Genomic DNA, 26,011 nt, shown 5'->3' with positions numbered 1-26,011 from the left:
ATAAAACAAAAATTAAAACATACAACATGAGAGACATATCACAAACCTTTCCATTACATACAACACGCACATATACCAAGTAAAACTGACACCCACCAACACATATTCAAACAAAAAGACACGGGCTACAAAAGACAATAAAAAAAAAGAAAAAAAATCAAATCACAGAGAAACTAGTCACCTGACCGGCCATTTCATCTGGTCTGTCAGTAACTCACTATCATATCACTCACTCATACCATAATTCATCCCAAATAAAACAACAAGAAGAAAGAAGAAACCAAAATACCAAGAACAAGAAGAACACAAGAATAACAAGAAAAGAAGAAACAAGAACATCAGATTAGTTGTAGCAAGAAAGAAGACCAAGACTAGAAGAAGAAAGAAGACATCAGCTCCGGCCGAAATAGCCCAAAGGCGAAGTGGCCAGCAATCCCCAATACAAGTACAAGTATTTATAAAAGCACTATCATTCAGCCAGTCAGTAGATGTCTCACACGCCTTGCCCGAGTGCCCAACCGTTTCTCTGTGGATGTCGGTCACAATAGAATAACCCGTTATAGAGCATCCTTCTTTCCTCACGCAGCCAAACTGTGCAATGCTCTGCCTTCTTCTGTGTTTCCATATTCATACAATGTCTTGTGGGGTTTCATGATGTTGGTTCACACTCAGGATGGGTTGGAGAAAGGAAACTCACAATGCGCTCTCTGTATACATATTGTATTTTATATACAGTGAAGCTTGGTGTTGGGAAGTGGCAGTGTGGTTACAAGCGTGGAGTAGAGAGAGCTCGTTGGTGAGGCGCTTGCTCAGAGGAGGTGTTGCGCTGCGCTGCTGTAGGTAGAAGAGGGAGGTCACGGCGAGGTGAGGTCTTATATAGCAGGGGTAGGCGTGGCTTGATAGTTGACCTCCGCTTTGTTAGGCGGCGCTAGAGGTCGACCTTAGACCACGAGGCGTTGGCTGGGGAATTTGAAGAGGGGTCGGCTAGTCAGCGACAAATGGCAGTTGTAGTTGCAGGGGAGATATCCACTACAGTCTCACTTTAAATAGCTGGTTTTCCGGTATCTTCCTTGGTGTAGATTAATATTACCTTTTCCTTTTATATTTCTAATTTCTTTCTATTCTTATTTTTGTGCCCCCTAGGCCCCGTTGTGGGTCGTTCGACCTGTGCCCGGGTGGGCATTAATAATTCCAATAAAAAAAAATGCAGATGAAAACTCCTACTATTAATATATTGTACTGTATAATGAGGAGGCCAATCTACACACCCTTGGAACAGGTTCTCCACACCTAGATGACAATTTTGTCACCGCGTTGCCGCACTGCCATCATCATCAATGCTAACTTTACAAAATTAAGAACAAACTACGATAGATGATTTTTTAAGGATAATCTTAGGGTGGAGGGCGTCCAGCACCAGACTCCTGGTTGTACACTAGCCACGCTTCCTTCCAACATTGTATAAAGGTAGAAAATCCAGGTTAATTTCACCACCGTCATCTTGTAGCGGCTAGTTCCTCCGCCTATTAACGTCCTTTTGATGTTGCTGCAAGGTATAACATATGTTAAGATTTGATCTTTACAGAAACTGTTAGCTGTTTATGTCCATTTATCAACAAAAACTGAGATGATTAGTGGATAAAATGAAAAACATCAGCTGGACAATTATAGAATGAGAAAAATGAGACACTGGCTATGTAATGGTAAATATATCAATGGGTAAATCTAAGCATAGGAGGACCATAGGAAGGCCGAGGCTGGAATGGTAGAATGAACTTAAAAGCAGAGTCCCAAGATAAATATACAAACTTTGTAATGATTAATATAGACAGTCCGGGAAAAAAAACTTATAGAAGAACATAGTCGCCAACCCTTAGACATGAAGATGGGATTTTGATTGATTGACTTAGCGACCTATTACCATTACTCCACAAACAACTACATGAATGGAAGAGATGTATAAAGTTATCTAATACACACATTTTGTTGTCAACATTTTCTTCTATTCAGATCATTAAAAATACTGAAAACTCCTCGGAACATATTACTTATGGTTATCTTCTTTAACTGCACATATCAGGATTAAGGGCTAGACACAAACATTTACAAACATAATAGACTTGATGATATAATGGTAGAGAATTAGTGGTTAATTATTGGACCGAAAAGAATAAAAAATATAAATATAGTAAAGGACATAGAATCAATAGTTTCTCGTGACTCTTTCATAACTTGAGCTTTGATTCACATACGGGAGTGTCCAGGTAAACCCCACTGTATCTTCCATTTCATTCCTAATTGTCATTTCCATTTGTTCACTCGTCCTTCTCTCTCTACATAGTTCTTTGAAGTATAAACATTGTCATCTGATATTCACATATATTTTATCTGACCTCGAGTAGTAATGGAAAAAGACAGAGCTCTGACTGAGCTGTCGGAGACAAGAATTAAATTGATTTCAAGGTTCCGGATGGCAGTCCCTGGTGGGCGGAGCCTAAGACAAGTAGTATCCGATTACATGATTACACCGTTAGATTGAAGAAGCTGCAAGTCCAGAGACCTGCGAGGGCAAACTTTTTCGGAGTGAGGGTTGTAAACTCTTGGAACAATCTACCAGAAAGTGTTGTGACGGCACCGAGTGTGAGCTCTTTCAAGACAAGACTTGACCAACACTGGAGCGGATTCAGGTACATTCAGGAGCCGGTGCATGCCCAGTACTTGCCAATAGTGCGTGATAGAGACGTGACCGATCGCCCGGGCGGTTAGCGAAACGATCTTTTGGTGAAGAGGATAAAAGTAAAAGTAGATTCTCAAAGATACCTGATCTGACAGATCCCTTCAGGTTAATTAATTACTTTCGTAATTAACATCCTTACAACAATTTCACTATGAACATCAGATTCTCTGATGTTCATATGTGAAAAAACGGTGACTTCAGCCTCGGTCAACAATCACTGGCATTTCTAGGGCCGACGTCAATGATACCTCACTCTCACTGCCGACTCTACCCTGACTTATATTGACAATTACGCTAACAGTAACTACAATTGAAGCTCTCAACATCAGTCACAACGGATCTTGAATGCTTCATCTGCAATCAGACATCTCTAAGTTGACGCAAAGCAAGGGTGTTCTACCAATTCAAATGCATGAACACCCTGTGCGGAATTTGGGTATACTTGAGTTTCTCCGGTAATACGACATAGAAAACGGAGGACTCAGATCTGCTGAAGTGGTTCGAGAACGAATGTTTCAACTGGGAGACTCAGAAGGTTTACAGGTTTTGTGGGCGTGAAGCGTAATATGAATTATTAGGTTTTAACAGACTAGCCATGTCATTATGACCATGACAGAGTAGTAATGGAAAAAGACAGAAACTTACTGCAAATATGGAAAGAAAAATAAGTAGGATTTTGTTTTTCACTTGCATGTCAGGGGGGACCTTGAGCTTGTGCTTTATTCCAGCTACTTCGATCAATGCAAAAACTGGGCCGTCTGGTCTGTTGATCTACAACATAAATAAAAATCTTTTATTTAGAAACACTTCTGTAAATTGAGTGATTAATTATTCATTTATGAACATAAAGGTGGTGTGCCTTGGGCTATATATGAAAACCCATGACTCAAAACCACACAAAGAATCCATGACAGTTGTCAGCGTGCTATAATAATTTGTACATATAAACCTAGATAGTGCTTGTCTCTTGTTTTGCTATGGGCTTAAGTAAATTGATTCATCATGAAAAAAATAGGGAAGGAGCCTATCATAGCAGGTGGTATTTGTGCCAACTATATTCTCACACTCAGCAAGGGTTATAACAGAGACAAACGTTGGTGGAAAATGTTCACTCCCAAATTCAATACAGATGTCTGAGCCATAAGCTGAGTTACTAAATTCAATTTGTATTCACCAGATCATTCTTAATTGACCAGAAAACCAAATGAATGATGCTATCATAGACAGGTAATACTATGTCCCAACTGAATGTGTACAAGGCGAGGTATATATATATATATATATATATATATATATATATATATATATATATATATATATATATATATATATATATATATATATATATATATATATATAACTAACACATTTGGACTAAAAATAAATCATAACATTAATTTATAAATACAGGGTAGACAGTGCTACCCATATCATCATTGTTCCACAAATATTACAGTAATACAGTAGTTGAGTTGAATAATTAGTCACACTCATTATATATATCCTGTACAAAAATTACCTACCTATTCATCCCGAGACCTCATAAGTACAGTGCTGCTATTTACCTTATATCACTTACTCTAAGAACTTAATGAGCTGGTTGACTCAGTCCCAACATGGTCGCCAGGGAGTTACCTGTCACCAGTCTTAGGCTAACCACAAACACTCATAGAGATTGGGTGATGGCCATGTTTACTATTAATATAATTTAGTCCACAATGAAGTCTGTGGCAGCTGTTTCATCTCATAAATTGTTATTTAGATACAGAGACTTTTTATTGTTGCTTTGTTCACTTTGAAAAATATTCCACAGTAAATTATCTTCTGCATTTGAAATTGTCCAGTATATATGCTGGACTGTTTAAGGGAGAGAAGCTTATGATAAAACCTTAAATTGGAATGTAATCTACAGCAAAAATACAATGTGGTCCAGTGAGTGTACAGTATTCTTGAGGTTAAATACATGTCATTGTATAAATAATGAGCTAACACGGGGTTAGGTCTTGTATCAGAGAGTATTGTGACACTCTTTATTATCACATGATTCTACAAGTTTCCTACCCGCCATAAGAGGCACAAGCGGAACATCATACTGTGCAGTTACCGACAAAATTCCCTGAACAGTTGGTTTATATCTAATACTGTAACACTGGTTTTCAACACACATTATGTCGCAACCACAAAATGAAAAAAACCCACTCCTTATTATGATAAAAAAAGAGAAAATGGGATAAAATTGCAAACCCTGTCACCTAATGATCCTCAGGTACTTACATGCCAGATACTGCCAAGTGTCCAGGGAATTGTATCTAACAACTGTACATACATAAATACTATACTGGGCATAGTAATCATAAAGGTATGCAGTATAGTACAAAAATATATCCTGGTAGGAGTAACAATATACTGTAGAGGATACGAGACAGACATCACTGATCAACATTAGAGACTATAAGTTTAACATTAAGTTATTTACATTAAAAGACTAACATTTGAGATTATCATTAGAGATTAACAAAATATATTGACATTAAGAGACTAACCGTTAGAAATTAATATGAGGCTAAACCCAAATCACAGTTTCAGTAACAGTATAACAGCATAATAATATTTTAAGGAGGATGTGACTGTCATATTAAGTGCAGGTACAGTAATTCTGCACTCCAACTGTCTTATGTAAAAAGAACACCTGTTAGAAATACAGCACGTGATAGTGTGTCAAGGTGAGAGACTGACCTCGTAGATAGTGTTGGATAAGAACGATGTCTTCCTCCTGATGATAAAGAGTTGGTCGCCTGAGGTGTTGCTGATGGTGAACTTGGTGTTATTCTTACACTGTATTCTGCCCAACGGCACATCAGGTATCACACTTACGTCCATATACTGTCAACACAATAGAAAATGGGGTTGAAATAATCTCCTTAAACAACCCAATAATAAACATTCCACAAATCGTTATCTACCCGTCCACGAGGTCAATTTTACATCATATAAATTTGGGGTGAAGTGAGTTACCGAGTTAATATCTGGTGCTGGTAGGATGGTGTGTGTGTGTGTGTGTGTGTGTGTGTGTGTGTGTGCACAGGGTGGTATAATGCGTCTAGTGTGACAGCATTATGTTAGTGTTAAGGTGCAGGCATTGCTTGCTCTTTCTCGCTTTCAGCTACCGCCTCTGGCTAGCCTCGTGGTGACCAGTCTTCCCCTGCCAGTACACAGCCTCTTCGTGTTGTGCCTCCTCGTGGCAACAAGCGGTAACTGGGTGTCTTGTGGGCCCACGCTAGACCAGCAGTGGGCCCCAAAGGGACGGCGCATAGGCCCACTGGCATGTGGACACGTCCTGGCGCTTACCAACCACTGCCCCACTGCCTTGCGGATAAACCTTGGTAGGTATAAGGCTACAGAGTAAATCTCGAACGAAAAATCTGCGGTGGAGCCCTGCATCAGGTAAACATGCTTACAGAGCTCCAACAAGACCCCAACGGCGGTATAGGTGGAAGAGGTGAGCACCATGGAAACCCAACAACAACACCGGCAGAGTAAGGCAATGCATGATGGACAGGCTACTAAGGCATAACCCAACAAACTGGGCTATCAGCAGTCCATTGCAACTCTCCCTCTCCCCAGTCGTTGCAAAACTTGCACCACTGGATCAGGAAAAAGGAGAGCCAAGATGTGTGGTTGCAGCCTGCACTACTGCCTCACCACATAAATCAACTCACGTGCAGCCATCATCCAGCTCATTATACCTCTCATCATCATCAAAACCCCTATACCCCCAAAAATCCTATGGCGACGGACGAGTGGCGACGGGGACAGGCAGAGATGACTGCCGGGAGTCTCTAGTCACAACTCTGCACAAGGGCGGCACAGATAAGATGCTCGTTTATGCACTGGGATCTAGGCAGCAGTGCAATCCAGTCCTGTCTTTGTGACTGAGCAGCCCTTTCAAGGAGCCACTCTGCTCACCCCACATGGGAAAAGGTGCCCTAAATATAGCCTGCTTAAGAAAACAAGCTGACTGGGCAACCGCACCTAGTAAGGTCATCCTCATGCCGTCTTAAACACAGTCAAAATCACAGATCCAAAACAAAACAAAACTATGCAACCTTTTATGGTCGCTGCATGGAATATCAGGACTCTTCTGGATACTGGCACAAATGAGCATCCTGAAAGAAGAACTGCCCTTGTGGCAAAAGAGCTGGCTAGGTATAACATCGACATAGCAGCCATCAGTGAGTCCCTGCTCCCAGACGAGGGTCAACTCACAATACCGGGGTCCGGTTTTGCCATCCGCCGACGCATTCTACACAGACTAACTGAAATACCTATTGAGATCAACGGGTGGCTCATGACGCTCCGAGTCCCACTGAACCACTCACATCATGCCTTTTTCATCAGTGCATACGCCCCAACACTAGATGCAGAAGATGACATCAAGGAGGCCTTTTACGCCGACCTCAACAGAGTGCTAACCTCTATCCCCAGAGAAGATGAGGTTGTGCTCCTTGGTGACTTTAATGGCAGAGTTAGCAGAGATGCTGACATTTGGTAGGGAACCATAGGGAGAAATGGACTAGGCAAGTGTAATCCCAACTGCCTACTCCTCCTCAGCAAGTGTGCTGCACACAACCTCACTATGACCAATACCTTGTTTAGGCAGGCCGACAAGTTCAAGGGTTTGTGGCAACACCCATGATCCAAACACTGACATCTCATTGACTACATCATTGTCAGAGAAAGAGATCGCTGAGATGTCCTCATTAGTGGCTCAGACCACTGAGACACTGATCATTTGCTTGTCAGAGCCAGTCTCTCACTTCACGTTAACCCAAAACGGCGAAGGCAGCAAGGATTTAGAAGAAGTTTTAACACTGAGCATCTGGAGGATCCAGTGGTAGCACGTGCTTTCAGAGAGCAGCTCGAACATGTGCTGATAAACAACCCGACAATGAACAACCCAAATCCCAGCGCCGAATGGGATATTCTCAACACTGTCATTACAAAAACCAGCAGAGAGACCCTCGGCCAGATCGAAAAAATACACCAGGACTGGTTTGATGAAAATGACCCGGCAATCAATGTACTCATCAATGATAAATGTGCTGCTTTAACTGACTGGCAGAACAACCCTCAGTTTTGGACCAAATCTGATACCTTCCGCAAGAAGAAAGCTGTGGCCCAGTGGGAACTGTACACTCTAAAGAATGACTGGTTTAAAAATAAAGCATGTGAAACACAAAAATTTGCAGATCAGCACAAGATGTGCGCATTTTTCAATTTCACCAAATCACTCGTGGCACAGCCCCCCTCCGCTCATCCGACGGTAACTTCATAATTAAAGATGATGAAGGCCTCCTTCAGCGCTTGGAAAGAGCACTATCATTCACTGCTCAACCGAAACACTGATGTGGATGTCCTGACAACCCAGCAGGTCCCTCAGCATTCAGAGCTGACCCACCTCAACTATCCTCCATTCCATCGAGCCTCAGGGCCCGATGGAATCCCAGCCGAGGTGTATAAAGCAGGAGGACCTCTGCTTACCAGCCATTTCCACTTTCTCCTGGAGAATATAGGGGAAAAGGAGGAAATCCCCCAAGCTCTTAAAGACGCCTCCATCGTCAATATTTATAAGTACAAGGGAGACTACGCTGGACTGGCCATGTTACCCGCATGGACGATAGTAGACTGCCAAAGCAGCTACTTTACAGTCACAGAGCGAATAGTAAACGTAATGCTGGCGGGCAACTGAAAAGGCATAAGGACAGTCTTAAGACAAACCTGAAAATGTGCCAAATCGACCCCCTCACCTGGGAGATGATTACTCCACATCGTAACACTTGGAGGAGCACCAAAGGAGAAGGCGTCAATACTTTTGAGTTAGCCAGACTGCAAACCTAGGCAGACAAGCGCCAGCACTGGAAAGACTGCCACCGCCCCTCCCTCACTCAACGTAGCCCTCCACATGTGCAACATCTGTGAACAACTCTGCCGGTCCCGTATCGGCCTCTTTAGTCACCTCAAAACTCACCAATGATCGTCATACTCGATTCCGAGTGACAGCAAAGCAGTAGTAGTAGTAGTAGTTTTTGTCTTGCATATTTAAAAAAATAGTAGTAGTAGTAGTAACAGTGTGTGTGTGTGTGTGTGTTGTCATTCAAAGGTCTAAATTCCCGCGTAAGAGAATCAATGTAGTTGCAGTTAGAAGAAAGACTTTCAGTAGACAGACACAGAAGAGAGTGACGAGCATTGAGGTAAACTTACCTTAATGTCAGTGAAGAATCCAGAGTCATTGAATTTCTTCATATAGGCAAGTGGCCGCTTGTCTGGTGTTCTGATGGTGAAGCCCATCTGACCGCCAGCCTCACAGCAACAGGTAAGACAATCACCCTCATATTCATATTTTGCTGTGAACACCAACTCCTTCTGAGGATTCTTTATCTTGATCACTCGGCCTGGGGGATCAACCCACGCATTTAGTTACTTATTGACGAGACAACACTGCTCAGTAGATGTAAGTTGAACATGGATGATTGATAGATATAGTGAAATTCAAAGAGCTTTAGAGTTATCAATTACAATGAGTTAACGAACTTCTGAAAATCAATATAGAATTCCTTCTCATTATATGCTGTAGATATAACCAGTCAATAGGGGTCAACTTGTGGGAATACGTGAATCATGACATCACTAAATACTGAGTATAATTACTTCTACGATTGGCCATTGAAGAATCCAGCATTGTATTAAAGATGTATAGCCTACAGTGATGACATGTATTTCTTAAAACTAGATTCCTCTGTTCATCTTATGGGTGAATTATCAGATGGGCTCTACAGTACATATACTCCACTACCACCACTACAATCACGACGACGACCGATATCACAACCACCACCAATACCACCATCACCACTTCATCTCTAATGGCAAGATAGTCGACATATTAAGATTGTATCCACTTAGTAACTATATCAATTCCCATGTATAGAACCAAACACACAATGTGAATAACAAAGTGTGCGGCCAGACACACTGCCTCACACTCCTGTACTTCACGCAGTTGTGAATAAATATGTATACTCGATAGAACTAAACAAAGAATTTATTTGAAATACTGTATAACATTCAGTGCCATAATATCCTGACCACGGGGGTTAATTATTATGACCCGTTGTAAACTCTACTCTGTAATCCCTTTGCGCTACCGCTCACAGGATGAGTATAGGGTGCGCAATAAACTAGCCGCTGTAAGTGGCAAAATTAAATTAAATTAACTAGCACAGCTATCACCATCACCACTAGCACAGCCATCATTACCTCCACTATTAATATTATAAATTGCTTCATCTTCACTGACACTACAGATCTACACCTCCATTTGAGTGTAATAAAACTGCTTTACCTCCATTAACAACACCAAAAATACTGCTATAAACTGTTCCCTTCCCCACCATTAAAACTCTTCTACAACAATAAAACTGTCTCCCCTACACTAAACATATTATAAACTGTCTCCCCTACACTAAACATATTATAAACTGTCTCCCCTACACTAAACATAATATAAACTGTCTTCCCTACACTAAACATATTATAAACTGTCTTCCCTACACTAAACATAATATAAACTGTCTTCCCTACACTAAACATATTATAAACTGTCTCCCCTACACTAAACATATTATAAACTGTCTTCCCTACACTAAACATAATATAAACTGTCTTCCCTACACTAAACATAATATAAACTGTCTTCCCTACACTAAACATATTATAAACTGTCTTCCCTACACTAAACATAATATAAACTGTCTTCCCTACACTAAACATATTATAAATATTATAAACTGTCTTCCCTACACTAAACATATTATAAACTGTCTCCCTACACTAAACATATTATAAACTGTCTTCCCTACACTAAACATATTATAAACTGTCTTCCCTACACTAAACATATTATAAACTGTCTTCCCTACACTAAACATATTATAAACTGTCTTCCCTACTCTAAACATATTATAAACTGTCTTCCCTACACTAAACATATTATAAACTGTCTTCCCTACACTAAACATATTATAAACTGTCTTCCCTACACTAAACATATTATAAACTGTCTTCCCTACACTAAACATATTATAAACTGTCTTCCCTACACTAAACATATTATAAACTGTCTTCCCTACACTAAACATATTATAAACTGTCTTCCCTACACTAAACATATTATAAACTGTCTTTACCTACACTAAACATATTATAAACTGTCTTCCCTACACTAAACATATTATAAACTGTCTTCCCTACACTAAACATATTATAAACTGTCTTCCCTACACTAAACATATTATAAACTGTCTTCCCTACACTAAACATATTATAAACTGTCTTCCCTACACTAAACATATTATAAACTGTCTTCCCTACACTAAACATATTATAAACTGTCTTCCCTACACTAAACATATTATAAACTGTCTTCCCTACTCTAAACATATTATAAACTGTCTTCCCTACACTAAACATATTATAAACTGTCTTCCCTACACTAAACATATTATAAACTGTCTTCCCTACACTAAACATATTATAAACTGTCTTCCCTACACTAAACATATTATAAACTGTCTTCCCTACACTAAACATATTATAAACTGTCTTCCCTACACTAAACATATTATAAACTGTCTTCCCTACACTAAACATATTATAAACTGTCTTCCCTACACTAAACATATTATGAACTGTCTTCCCTACACTAAACATATTATAAACTGTCTTCCCTACACTAAACATATTATAAACTGTCTTCCCTACACTAAACATATTATAAACTGTCTTCCCTACTCTAAACATATTATAAACTGTCTTCCCTACACTAAACATATTATAAACTGTCTTCCCTACACTAAACATATTATAAACTGTCTTCCCTACTCTAAACATATTATAAACTGTCTTCCCTACACTAAACATATTATAAACTGTCTTCCCTACACTAAACATATTATAAACTGTCTTCCCTTCACTAAACATATTATAAACTGTCTTCCCTACACTAAACATATTATAAACTGTCTTCCCTACACTAAACATATTATAAACTGTCTTCTACACTACAAAAACATATTATAAACTTGTCTTCCCTACACTAAACATATTATAAACTGTCTTCCCTACACTAAACATATTATAAACTGTCTTCCCTACACTAAACATATTATAAACTGTCTTCCCTACACTAAACATATTATAAACTGTCTTCCCTACTCTAAACATATTATAAACTGTCTTCCCTACACTAAACATATTATAAACTGTCTTCCCTACACTAAACATATTATAAACTGTCTTCCCTACTCTAAACATATTATAAACTGTCTTCCCTACACTAAACATATTATAAACTGTCTTCCCTACACTAAACATATTATAAACTGTCTTCCCTTCACTAAACATATTATAAACTGTCTTCCCTACACTAAACATATTATAAACTGTCTTCCCTACACTAAACTACACTAGGTAGTAGGTAGAAGGCAGCTATCAAACAGGGAGGTACTTCCGCCTGGGAAGATATTGGAAACATAACGTGTTGTCTAATGGTAGACCCTGCCGCCATATGGTATCACAAAATTTTTATCCAAGTCTCAGGTTGCTGATCTGACTTCCGGCCTCATTTACACACAATTGCAGGGTCTCAATTGTGTCTTACTTGACAACACAACATACATATAGCGTTTCTCACTATTTTTTTTATTATTACAGTGTTATTATTATTATTGTTATTTTTAATTTAATTTACTTTTTATTATAAATTTTATTTACTATGAATAATTATTACATTTTCGCCCCCCAGGCCCCGTTGTGGGTCAGTGACCTGTGCCCGGGTGGGCTAATTCCCGTAAAAAAAAAAATGTCTCCCCCTGCACTAAACTATAAACTGTCTCCCCTACACTAAAAAGAGTAATGTTTGAACTCACTTTGAGAGGGGTAAACTTTAATCTCCTGAGCCGTCAGCAAACATTCAAAACCAGCGGGACAGAAGGTGTCAGTGAGTTGCCCAGGAACTACTGGCTGTAACTGCTCCCTCGGTATCAATACATATGGGAGTGGTTCATGCGTGTAGTTCTGTGGTAACCGGGGTGCAGTGGCAGCCCCCTCCTGACCATGCACACCTGCGGGTGCACCAAACACCACGTCCTCGTACTTGGGTGGGGGTGAAGTGTACTTCATAGTGTGATCTGAAGAACTCATGGCTGTAGGGAAAGTTGTTAATACTGAGAGAGGTTAAGCAGCACACCCTTTCCAATCTTAACATTTAATATTATGTCTGTGTTTAATTTTGGAAATCTAAGAATGTCCTGAAATTTTATGCATGGAATAATCAGTTTCGTAAGGTCGTATATGTATCTTATCTGATAGCTGCCACTTTACCACACAGTTTACACTTATTTTATCGGATAAGGATAAAATGTCTCAAGTCCTCCATGACCGTTAAGAACTATACCCAAATTCAAAGCACTGCAAGAGATTCAATCAGTGCTCTGCTATAGTCTGTGTTCTCTACAGTCTGGTAATGTCTTTACGGTAACTGCGATTTATCATTCACTATAAACATGGTTGCACTTTATATCATTCATCCGACACGGTCTGTCAGGCCGGGTTCACCTACATACATTACCGGTGCATGATGCACTCAGTATCAGGTTAGATAACGCCAGCCAAATTTAGGCATGTAATTTCATCAGTATTGACAATATCTGTTATATTTTAGTTATTTCGAATTTATATGTGTCGTAATACTGTAGGATTTCTGGTGTGATGATCGGCGGCGTTACGTCAGGTTTGGATCTCTATACAAGCAAGTGATAAACAAGGCACGCGGTGTTTCAAAGCTTCAGTCAATATAATTATTTCAGTTCATGAGTTAATGTGTTTTCATTTAACAACATGACTCGCATCATCGCTCGTATTCTCACTTAACTTCATGACAATTTTCGAACTATGATGTGAGTCCTTACCACATCTAATTTAATGTAATTCAGATTTGGCTCTTTTAGAACACTGAACTGATAAGTCGAAAACAGAAAAAAATAAGTCGAGGACTGTATCGTCATCGCCAGGGACCACTGTACAGTATGTGTGGACAAGGTTAACAAGCTCTAACTAATGGCTTTTTTCTTCTTTAATTAGTGTTAGACTATATGACCTCCCGGACAACTTTACCGTTCATGAACACTACTTATTAGTATATGAAGGCTTCAGAGGGTATCGACAATGATAGCGGGACTTTTGCGGTTTTACTCTTTCTGTAATCGTTTCCTTGAGATACAGTCTTAATGTTTTCATACTCTTCTTTAATTTGTACAGAATGTCCGATTGGAATTGAACCATACTTGTTTCCGTTATGAAGAAGAACGCATTTCAAGCTCCTTTTAGAACTGTCAATAAAAAGTCTCCAATCCTTACTATCATATGCTGGTAGTCCCATGGAGAGAAGAAGTCCTTCTACATCATTACAAAAAACAAGCTGGTCATATGAATGAAAGTACTTCCGCAGTTGCTCTTCTCTGTTGCGATAAAAGGAGACACTCGTGCCAGGTTTTAAGAGTCGTTTCTCTTGAAGCCTGGAAGCTAACAATTCAGCAGACTGTTTTGGCAAATTTAGATCTCTGACCAGATCATTCAATTCTGACTGAGTAAACAACGTTGGCTTTTCACAATCTTCACCAGATGGCTTGAAAAGATCAGTCTCTTCATCTTCATCAGTAGAAACAGGTGAATTCCGGTCTATATCCTCAATCTCTGGTAGCTCAGTAAATTCTGGCACGTTACGTTATGGAGCAAATCTGAGATCAGATTTGGATTCAGCACCTTAAAGTTAGTAAAAAACAGTTAAAAGGTTTCATGCCAGAAAAAAAAATATTTTTTTGTAGACCAGTGTTATGAATGTTACACATATCCGGATTTGTAACTGAAAATTCCCCACGTTTGAGGGGAAAACTGAACTTGGTACACACTTGACACCTCTGACACTCGGGGGATTACCCCACTCCACACAGTGTTGTAACAAATATTTATATGTCCCTAATTTAATGTAACATATTTTATGTAACAAATTACTCTTTTATTGTCTTTTTAATTCTTTATGTTTATTTACTTATATATTTATTCTTCTTTCTCTTTTTTTACTTATACTCGTGAGAGGTGGAGGGAGTGAGGGAGGTAGTGAGAGGTAATTGTTTACGTTTGAGGAAGGTGTGAGGGGAGGGGGGTACAGGACTTACTGTTTGTGGTTAGGCTAGAAAGGCCTACACCAAGGGGAGACTCAGGGAAGCTGGTTGTGGGGACTAAGATATTAATACTTCAGAGAGGAAATATTGATTGTATATAGGACCCACCGTATTACTGCATAATACCAAGACATTTATAACACATCACTCTTTCTCAAGAAAGGAGGGATGAATTAGGACTCTTATTAACGGTTACTGTATTTATTGAATACTTTATGTTAGGGTTTAACAGGGGACCATGTATCTCACAACAAATGGGAACTTGAGGATTTACCAAATAGAATGCACCCAAATACCTGCCGTGTCGCCACCACAGACACCTCCCTACACAAAATTCCAACACAGACTCCCTTATTCAAACTGAGTGAGCCCACAAGGGAGGTCAAAACTTTCATGACGTCACGCCTCATAGGCTTTCTCATTGGTCGAAGACAGGTCTCAGGCCTTCATACTATTGGCTTAAATTAGCGGGACACTCATGACATTGTTACAGTGTTCCCAATGGAGAAAACAAACTGTATCCCAAACAGCGTCAAAAGGTACCACAAGACACAATAAACTATCCATTCTATTTTGATAATGCATAGTTTTCATTTCATATGACAAGTATATAAACATATACTTATTCCAGCAAAAAAGTGTTTTGGTGATAATTTTTTTATTGACTGTAAAAGGCTTACCATTAATACAATTAAATTTTTGTAAACAAAATATCAATATGAGGTGATTTTAAGATTCATTTATCCCCTGGCTATCCTTGGGAGGATATATAAGGCGTATATCCTTGGGAGGATATATATGGCGTATATCCTTGGGAGGATATATATGGCGTATATCCTTGGGAGGATATATATGGCGTATATCCTTGGGAGGATATATAAGACGTACTGTATATCCTTGGGAGGATATATACGGCGTATATCCTTGGGAAGACATATAAGGCGTATAACCTTGGGAAGACATATAAGGCGTATATCCTTGGGAGGATATATAAGACGTACTGTATATCCTTGGGAGGATATATACGGGGTATATAAAATAAATTTTATTTTTATAAGTTCGAAAGTTATTGGCTGTCCTCTTTTCCTCTGAATGCAGCTTATCATTAAAATAAGTGTTGTCTCAATTTTGTTTTGTTAAAATATGGCCATTCACTGACCCAGTAATTAATATATTCTTTGTGTCAGTCTTGATGAGTTAAACCTACGAAAAAATTATCTCAACTGCAGCTAACAAAGAAGGCATTGCATCACACTATGTACAGTATATCCAACACAGAGCGACTAAGATAATTCATGATCTATGTCATCTCGATTATTTATCCAAGTAGACTGAGGGCCTCAGGAGCAACAACCCTTCAGACAAGGCACAATAGGGTAGATCTCATTGAAACATTCAAAATCCTGAAAGGGATGGAAAACGAGAGGACATAACTCAAATACAAGCTCGCCAAGTTATGCAGAACGAATATAAAGAAATACTTTTTATCACAGAGGCTTGATAGACTCAAGCTGGGTTTCATAATAGGCCTTGACAAAATTATCAAGAACAATGAAGGGATCCTACAGAGGTCACTGGACTTCTTCCCTCGGCATGGCCACCGCTAGTGAGTGGCCATTAGGTAAATAAAGTAAGGAAATATGGGCCTAAAAGTAGGACAGAGTGTTACATATTGTACTCTGATGAAAAAAGTTATATTTTATACGAAAATTATTAAAATACGGTAAAAAATAGTATCCCCAAACTTAAAATTCACTCATGTATCGTTTAAGTCAACGGCGTAAGTCATAGTGATATCAAAAGTATCCAAATGATACTTGGTTCGGCAATTATGAGGGTATATTGATATTGATATTTATTTAGCCAGAAAAATACAGATAAAGAGTGGATAATAATAACAATATTAACATAGCTGAGCCAATTGAGAGCCTGTGCTCTCTTAATGGCTTCTGATATATACTGAACATTTATCTCAAGGAAGTATTATGTAACATTTTAGTATCATCTGGAATAGTACACATAGCATGGTATTAGTGAGAACCACGGTTATCAATTCGTTATTTATTTATTTTCATTTTATATTTATATTATAAGTATATACATACTTTACAGGAGTTGATATATATTAGTATGATAAGGGAGGAAAGCAATACAACATGGGTTGTATTAAAGTGAAACAAAAGGACAGAAGCTGTCAGGATCATGTCTTGTTGGCAAATATACAATTATTGCAATGATAATTTCTATCTACATGGCAATTTATGATATAATGGTTTTGGTGGTACAATAAAAGTAAGAATATAAAGTCGATATTACAAAAATATTAATACTTAGAAAATAGATATTTTTTAAGCGATGATTTAAAAGAAAGGAGCGTAGTCTTTTTTTTTTTATGGGGATTAGCCCACCCGGGCACAGGTCACTGACCCACATCGGGGCCTGGGGGGCGAAAATTTAATAATAATAGTAATTCATAGTAAATAAAATTTATAATAAAAAGTATGGGTCCGGGTTAGCTGTTCCACACCTTGACACCATGATATTTGATGGAGGTCTGGGACTGTGAGGAGCACATGGTGGTCTTAGTAGCTCTGGGTGTCTTGAGTTGTATCTCTGATTATTCCGGAATGTTTTTAGACAGTTTTGTACGCTGATAACTTTTAGTTGTATCCATTTTCATATGTAAATGCTTAGTTTTCTAGATATAGGCAAGTTAAGATATAGCCTGAAATCATGTGCTAACCTAACCTATATTTTATAGGTTAGGTTAGCACATGATTTCAGCCATTTTTATGTTTTTCCACAATATAATATAGTATACCCTAATAAAATAAGAGAAAACGGGGATTTTTAAAAGCCCATTTTCAACGAAAAGCACTGCGCACTTTTATCCGAGACGTCATCGTCGCCTACGAAGCTTGTTTCAATGAGTGCTGTTTCTAATATTTTAGTTAATAGTTGTTATAAATTGTGAGATAGTTGAAGATCTTTTAGTATATCGTTTGACTGATTGTTTACGAGAGGGGGACAAGTTGTGGTGGGGGGGGGGTTACTCATCAATTGAATAATAAAAGGAATACAGGAATAAAACACCGGGCGAACATCTCTAAGAAATTTTCACAGATTTTCGACATTTTTTCACATTTTATCCCATTTTCAGAGGGAAGTTCCCCTTAAGTTATTACGAAATAGTTAGTGGTTATAGAAATAAACAAATCGAGTATCTTACCTACTGACTGTTGGAGCTGAGTAGTTGTAAAATGCTATTTTAGAAAGATGGTTGAACATAAAATAAACTTAGAAGAGAACACAAAGTTATAGGTCTTCACCTCCCGAGCGTTCAAGTGGCACTGAGTTTACTGTAGCACTAGCGAGTCAGCGACTAGCGAGTGATACCTACTAGGCGATCGTTTACTTGTGAGTCATCACTTCGTGACTATGACTGTACTCTATATTTATAGTCCTCGCCACTATCGAGTATCGGCCTGATAGCCGCTTGGACAGTAGGTCACGTGCCTGGTCACGTCTGCATAACAAGATTATAAGGGGCCCAGGAAGCTCGTTGCACACTTTCCATTAACCCTTTAGACTAGAGGGTAGGGATTTCTCTCAGATGAATAAAATCATCTGGCGTTAGCCAGAATAAAATACATAAGTGTGGAGTTATACCCTCTCTAGGCTATAGGGATAATCGAGATAGGCTCTTACACTCGTAAGAGCCTTTACCTTTGACAATTTGTTTGAAATACTCTCTTCTGAGACTCAGTGTGAGTCAGAGCTGTCAAACCAATTTTCTTCTTATGAACAACGAGGGAAAAGAATAACACCTTCGCCTTGGCCTAATTTGATACTGCGTATTATCTGCTCATCATTTGTCGCGGACATATCTTGAAATTCTAAGATTTGTCCTTTTTCAACTGCCGTATTGTTCATGTGTAATGATCATTTTGTTGTTCTGGACTCAGTGGGTTTGGTCTTGGGTAATTTTACCAATAAAATAGTTTACCTTACTGCGTATGACATTCAGAGTAATATCCGCGTTCTTATTTCTCAACGACTCTGGTAAGCGAATACAGTACCCCTTGTTCCTCCATCATCCTGTTGTAATCACCATTGTAATACTTGAACCTCGGTCTGCTCTCATCATGTACCAGGTAACAGTTAAACCTGAAGGACAACAGGATGGTGTTGGGTGTAATCTCCCATACCGAGATAGACCATCTTGAGACAGATGAGCTGGCTGAGCTAATCGGAGACCAGCTCACAATAGAGCAGAAGCTGACCAGCGTAACTGCACTGGTCGGTTATTCAAAGCATCTACCGAACACCGTATTGCTGGGATGGGAGAACATCCCAGTAAGACTTTATGAAAAAAGACCCACAAGGTGCTATAAATGCCAGAGGCATGGCCATCTGGCAGGGAAGTGCCGAGCTCGGGAGGTTTGTGCCACTTGCGGGACACCCGATTCAGATTTGCTCCCGAGGGGGCTAGTTTATTGGGCACCCCCTTACATCCTGTGCAAGGAGTGCGGGACACCCGGGTACCAGCACACAAACTGCTCGGCGGCCTACAAGAAATGTGTAGCTTGTGGTGGCCCTCACTCCTCCTCCGACCGGGAGTGTCCCAAGTGGAGGGAGCACTGTAAGGCGGCTAAACTGCGAAGCAAAAAACAGCTGAGCTACAAGGAGGTTTTTGTAGTGAAGACAGGGGAAAAGAAGACTCGAGAACAAAACAAAACCGTAGAAAAGAAACCAGAACCAAACAAGACCAAAGAAAAAACAAGAAACCAAAAAAGCCAGATACATTAACATACAGATTTTCAGAGTTTTTGTTTACATTTACGAGTATATACCTGAACAAGACCAGGAAGAAAATGGGAAGTGGAAGTGAAAGAAAACAACCAAGGAAAAACACAGCTTCAGCCGAAAGGCGAAGTGGCCAGAAATCCCCCAAAATGCATGGATGGATAGTGTCAAATGCCTTTTTACAGATGTTCTACTTTCTGGGTAATTTGGACTTTATGATCAAGTAAACCACTATGTCTCCAGTACAGTGCACGGTATAGTGTGTTCTTTATTCACCACAGTGTCTTTACAGGGTTGATGTAAATAGTCTCGTACACTAACCAGCCCACCGTAAGCATTTTTTTAATTCGGGACTTTCACGAATGATGAATTAGTCACCTATAGCTATAATGTGGCACTTTAACGCAACAATTTTTGTTACATTTCTAAACAATAATGCTTCACTACGATGCATACTGTATTACTATTTCAGGAGGACCATGAGACCACCAGTAAAGTTCCAGAACTAGACTATATGAAGCCTCGTGAAACACGAGATATGGAGCTTCGTGAGGATAGGGTTCACCATTTTGAAGTTTCGGAGTCTCGGACTTCGATCTTCGGTTAGTCTATCAGGTGTCGCCGACACGATCAGCAGCACATGTTGTTCGGCTGATTCTGGAAAGCTGTCCCATAAGAATGAACATACTTCGTTGCTAGTGAAACTTACCGAGTGTTTTTTTTTTTTTTTTATTCACTGCTATTGGTACTGTACCGCCAGTGCAGGACGAGAGGAAGAGGAACAAGGAAGCCAAGAACAGTGTGTAAAAAAGAACGGGTAACTATTGTGTTTGGTGGCGTCCGCAACACACCACTAGTTAGTTGTACCAGTAACAACTTCCGCCACCACTACTTCCTCCTTTGCGCCCACTTTAACAGTAACATGGTGGAGAGGCAGATCCACCATAAACTTTTTTTCGCCCAGGCAAACAGACGGTTATGTTAGGTTAACTCGAATGTTTTTGGTAAGGATTCGTTTTAAGTACACCAAGGAGACAACTAACAAAAATTTGGTTTTCCTAGAGTATTTTGTGTTGTTTTAAACGTTCTGACCTTCATTTCCGTTGCAAATGAGCCGATATGGAGATATGACCCCCAATTACCAACAATATTGGTGGTTCAAAGTGGGCAGGACTTTGAAGTAGAGATAAATTGTGGGGTAAAATACTAAAATTAACACCAAACAAATCTTTGAAAACCTAACCTAACCTTTCCTAACTTTATAAAAATCATAAAACTGTAAAAACCTTACCTAGTAAATGTTTTCGGTGTAATAATAATAATAATAATTAACGGTTTATTGAAAAAAGTTCTGTATCCCGAAGGCTGAAAATATACATTGGACATAAATGACTTATTACATACATTGGTGGTTTAACAAAAGCCTTCATTAAAGAAAGGTAAGGAACTTGCGGTGAACATACAGATTAATGTAGGTGTTGGACAGCAAACACGTAATGTAGTAAGCCCCTCCCACATGCTATTGCTTCATCAGTTTGTAGTGTAGGTGGTGTGGGAGGCTGCGATACTAATTTAAGAATGAGAACCGATGTCTGGTGCACCTGTTAGGGGTAAACTTTCTTCAACTCAATACAGTAGGTAGTGATCTCTGGTCTGATGGGGTGGCTGAGAACTAGGGTATTGCTATAATGTTTGTGGCTGGCAGAGTAAGTGTGCCTTATTGTGGTGGCTCTCAGAACTAGGGTACCTTCCTGCGGTGGTGGTGGTACACACTTAGTGCCTCTAATTATATATATATAAATGTTGTTTCCTTCAGTTACTGAATGAGTAACTCTCCCCATTTATGTATTATATAAATTGGAATATGTACAATGAAAGACAAAAGTTGTGTCGTGAAATTTGGTGAAAACATATGCCGATGAGCTAAACTTTTGGTGCGCTCTGCCTCTTATAATGTGTCACGAGTTACATTTAATCTTCGGACAAAACCGCGACACGACTCTTGTCTTTGTTTGTACAACGATCATTGAGTTAGTGTATGAGCATATTGTTCCATTAACGTTGGTAACTAATTTTGCATACGTAGGAGTGAGGAATCATTGGCAGGCTCGGACGTAATTGTATGGTTGTAGCTCGTGTCCCCCAAAACACTTCTTAGCATATTTCTTACATGATTTTGCTAATAAGAGCACCTGCATAATAGGAAAAAATTACATATGGAATATTCTCGAATTTGCAGTGAGATTTTATTTATTTTTGAGAACTTGACACTCGTAATTATTTTCCGGATGTAAGACAAAGTGAAAAATTTTAGTTAAAAAATATAAATCTCCCGAGTTTAGACAGCAGCTCACACTACATCCCACAACAAAAGCGTATCTTGGTGCTGTATAAGTCTGTCATTCTTCACCACAGGCTAATATTACAACATAATTCGTGTAAGTTTTTGGTAAAGTAGAAAGAATTGTAGGTTTGTGTCCTTATACAGTATATATTTGTATAAGCGTGCTCGTCTTCATTCCCACAGACACGAGTCGATCAAGTTCCCCAATAATGTGGATAATCCCAATCTTGGCATGGTTACTGAACTTCGTGCCAGTTGAGTACGAGGAGGCCCAACCTGTCAACAGACTCCACCTCCTCCCGGTGAGTCACCCTACAACGAGTAAGGCTATAGTTGGTCCACCATCACGTGTGGGTGAGCCTAGTTGGTCCACCATCACGTGTGGGTGAACCTACCATCACGTGTGGGTGAGCCTAGTTGGTCCACCATCACGTGTGGGTGAACCTAGTTGGTCCATCATCACGTGTAGGTGAACCTAGTTGGTCCATCATCATGTGTAGGTGAACCTAGTTGGTCCACCATCACGTGTAGGTGAACCTAGTTGATCCACCATCACGTGTAGGTGAACCTAGTTGGTCCACCATCACGTGTAGGTGAACCTAGTTGGTCCACCATCACGTGTAGGTGAACCTAGTTGGTCCACCATCACGTGTAGGTGAACCTAGTTGGTCCACCATCACGTGTCGGTGAACCTAGTTGGTCCACCATCACGTGTAGGTGAACCTAGTTGGTCCACCATCACGTGTCGGTGAACCTAGTTGGTCCACCATCACGTGTAGGTGAACCTAGTTGGTCCACCATCACGTGTCGGTGAACCTAGTTGGTCCACCATCACTAGTTGGTCCACCATCACGTGTAGGTGAACCTAGTTGGTCCACCATCACGTGTAGGTGAACCTAGTTGGTCCACCATCACGTGTAGGTGAACCTAGTTGGTCCACCATCACGTGTAGGTGAACCTAGTTGGGCACATCACGTGTAGAGTGAACCTGCATCGGTGAGGCATCACGTGGTGATCACCATCACGTGGGGTCCTAGTTGGTCCATCATCACGTGTCGGTGAGTTGGTCCACCATCACGTGTCGGTGAGCCTAGTTAGTCCACCATCACGTGTAGGTGAACCTAGTTGGTCCACCATCACGTGTAGGTGAACCTAGTTGGTCCACCATCACGTGTAGGTGAGCCTAGTTGGTCCACCATCACGTGTAGGTGAGCCTAGTTGGTCCACCATTGCGTGTCGGTGAGCCTAGTTGGTCCACCATCACGTGTAGGTGAGCCTAGATGGTCCATCATCACGTGTCGGTGAGCCTAGTTGGTTCACCATCACGTGTCGGTGAACCTAGTTGGTCCACCATCACGTGTAGGTGAGCCTAGTTGGTCCACCATCACGTCGGTGAGCCTAGTTGGTCCACCATCACGTGTAGGTGAGCCTAGATGGTCCATCATCACGTGTCGGTGAGCCTGGTTGGTCCCCCATCGCGTGTCAGTGAGCCTAGTTGGTCCACCATCACGTGTAGGTGAGCCTAGATGGTCCACCATCACGTGTCGGTGAGCCTAGTTGGTCCATCATCACGTGTAGGTGAACCTAGTTGGTCCACCATCACGTGTAGGTGAGCCTAGATGGTCCATCATCACGTGTCGGTGAGCCTAGTTGGTTCACCATCACGTGTCGGTGAACCTAGTTGGTTCACCATCACGTGTAGGTGAGCCTAGTTGGTCCACCATCACGTGCCGGTGAGCCTAGTTGGTCCACCATCACGTGTCGGTGAGCCTAGATGGTCCATCATCACGTGTTGGCGAGCCTAGTTGGTCCACCATTACGTGTCGGTAGGCCTGAATTGGTCTACCATCGTGTGGTGGCCTAGATGGTCCATCATCACGTGTCGGTGAGCCTAGATGGTCCATCATCACGTGTAGGTGAACCTAGTTGGTCCACCATCACGTGTAGGTGAACCTAGTTGGTCCACCATCACGTGTAGGTGAGCCTAGATGGTCCATCATCACGTGTCGGTGAGCCTAGTTGGTTCACCATCACGTGTCGGTGAACCTAGTTGGTCCACCATCACGCGTCGGTGAGCCTAGTTGGTCCACCATCACGTGTAGGTGAACCTAGTTAGTTCACCATCACGTGTCGGTGAGCCTAGTTGGTCCACCATCACGTGTAGGTGAACCTAGTTAGTCCACCATCACGTGTCGGTGAGCCTAGTTGGTCCATCATCACGTGTAGGTGAACCTAGTTAGTCCACCATCACGTGTCGGTGAGCCTAGTTGGTCCACCATCACGTGTAGGTGAACCTAGTTAGTTCACCATCACGTGTCGGTAAGCCTAGTTGGTCCACCATCACGTGTAGGTGAACCTAGTTAGTTCACCATCACGTGTCGGTGAGCCTAGTTGGTCCACCATCACGTGTAGGTGAACCTAGTTGGTCCACCATCACGTGTCGGTGAGCCTAGTTGGTCCACCATCACGTGTAGGTGAACCTAGTTGGTCCACCATCACGTGTAGGTGAACCTAGTTGGTCCACCATCACGTGTCGGTGAGCCTAGTTGGTCCACCATCACGTGTCGGTGAACCTAGTTGGTCCACCATCACGTGTAGGTGAACCTAGCTGGTCCACCAACTCGGGTAGGGGGGGTCGTAATTGGTGCACATTGTAAAACCGTCGTTGATGGTCTGTGATGTGAGTTAATCTATTTCAGTGGGACACGGTTGATATTTTACTTAAGTTTGTCCTAAAATTTCATAAAGCATAATTATAAGTTTTCTCTCGGTAAGAAAGGGTTAACTTCTTGAAATTAGTAGTATATACACGGGTGGTTGAGGAATGGACTACTCACTGATTGATAACCAAGAGGAGGAAGCAGTATTAAGCCTTGATACCATAGTGTGTGGGTGTTGCAGCAGTACGACTGTAATGTGTCACTGTTACAGGACTGTGGTGTTAAGAGTGGATGTTACAGTATACTGCCAGATTCTGGGGTCACTAAGTCTAAGGGGATAACTTAACTCTAATCTTAATTTCTAAGGGTCGCTGCCACCAGACCCCCTCTGGACAGCATGTAGCTCGTTAGGTAGCGTGCAGAGTGGACTAGGCATTGGGTTAGGTTTTCCATTGACCAGATCGATAAGGGTAAAGAAGGGTGAAACCATAACATGTCTTAATTGATATATTCCTTATAAAACATACTGGTAAAAAACATATACATGAATTGGCCTTCCTCAGAAGAACAACGAAAATGTGGTTACCCAGATGGGCCCCAGACTCTTACATTGATGGCGTGTCATCCACCTACTTATTGCATAACAATCTGTGACCACCTTACCTCGGTCATTCCTTCTTACACTATCCCTTAACACATCAGACTGCTCCACCTGTATGGAATATAGCACCGTCGGTTATCATACATAGTAGCACCATCTCAACACACATGTTACACTCCATACCTGCAAGTATGGGACTCCTTGTGACTTTTAGGTATACACAACAGGCACCTCGTTCGCACACCGCCCTCGGTGGGTAAAGACGAGGGCTTCACCTAGAGACATACCAGCACTATTTCTACGCCTGGTATTATAGGTCGCTCCAAGTGACGACCGCAGAGTTTCTCACGGTCTCCTTATTTGTGACTATTCATTTGGAGTGGTGTGCTGGAAATCCACAGGTTCACAGTGGATTGGCATAGCGGGGAGTAGTCACCACCTGTTGTGACGCTCAAAGGGATAATGGCGGCCGGGCGGCAAGGCACTCCGACCGCATGGAACCTGAGGTGACGGTAGAACGGGGAATACTGAGAAATAATGCCTAACGGGCGGTTATCCCATCCC

General features: G+C 40.8%; 2 protein-coding genes across 3 annotated transcripts; both read right to left on the bottom strand.

The window, feature by feature from the left end:
- Positions 1-699: 699 nt before the first annotated feature.
- On the bottom strand, positions 700-18,405 carry LOC121862270. Of its 2 annotated transcripts, none has more exons than XM_042360385.1 (6): positions 18,266-18,405; positions 12,724-13,020; positions 8,999-9,189; positions 5,474-5,620; positions 3,383-3,508; positions 700-1,546 (listed from the first exon to the last, which is right to left on the bottom strand). In XM_042360385.1, the coding sequence occupies exons 2-6, from the start codon at positions 12,995-12,997 to the stop codon at positions 1,511-1,513; spliced, it is 774 nt and encodes a 257-aa protein (XP_042216319.1). In that variant the 5' UTR covers positions 12,998-13,020; positions 18,266-18,405; the 3' UTR covers positions 700-1,510. The 2 variants fall into 2 exon arrangements, with proteins under 2 accessions (XP_042216319.1, XP_042216318.1); XM_042360384.1 differs by having other exon boundaries at positions 12,724-12,999; positions 18,266-18,404.
- LOC121862269 lies at positions 9,989-11,840 on the bottom strand. The gene is made up of 2 exons (XM_042360383.1): positions 10,984-11,840; positions 9,989-10,524 (listed from the first exon to the last, which is right to left on the bottom strand). The coding sequence occupies exons 1-2, from the start codon at positions 11,834-11,836 to the stop codon at positions 10,202-10,204; spliced, it is 1,176 nt and encodes a 391-aa protein (XP_042216317.1). The 5' UTR covers positions 11,837-11,840; the 3' UTR covers positions 9,989-10,201.
- Positions 18,406-26,011: the final 7,606 nt, after the last annotated feature.

This window comes from Homarus americanus, unplaced genomic scaffold, assembly GCF_018991925.1.
Source record: "Homarus americanus isolate GMGI-L3 unplaced genomic scaffold, GMGI_Hamer_2.0 scaffold31037, whole genome shotgun sequence".
Classification (NCBI taxonomy): domain Eukaryota; kingdom Metazoa; phylum Arthropoda; class Malacostraca; order Decapoda; family Nephropidae; genus Homarus; species Homarus americanus.
This window is presented reverse-complemented; position numbering and strand designations above follow the sequence as displayed.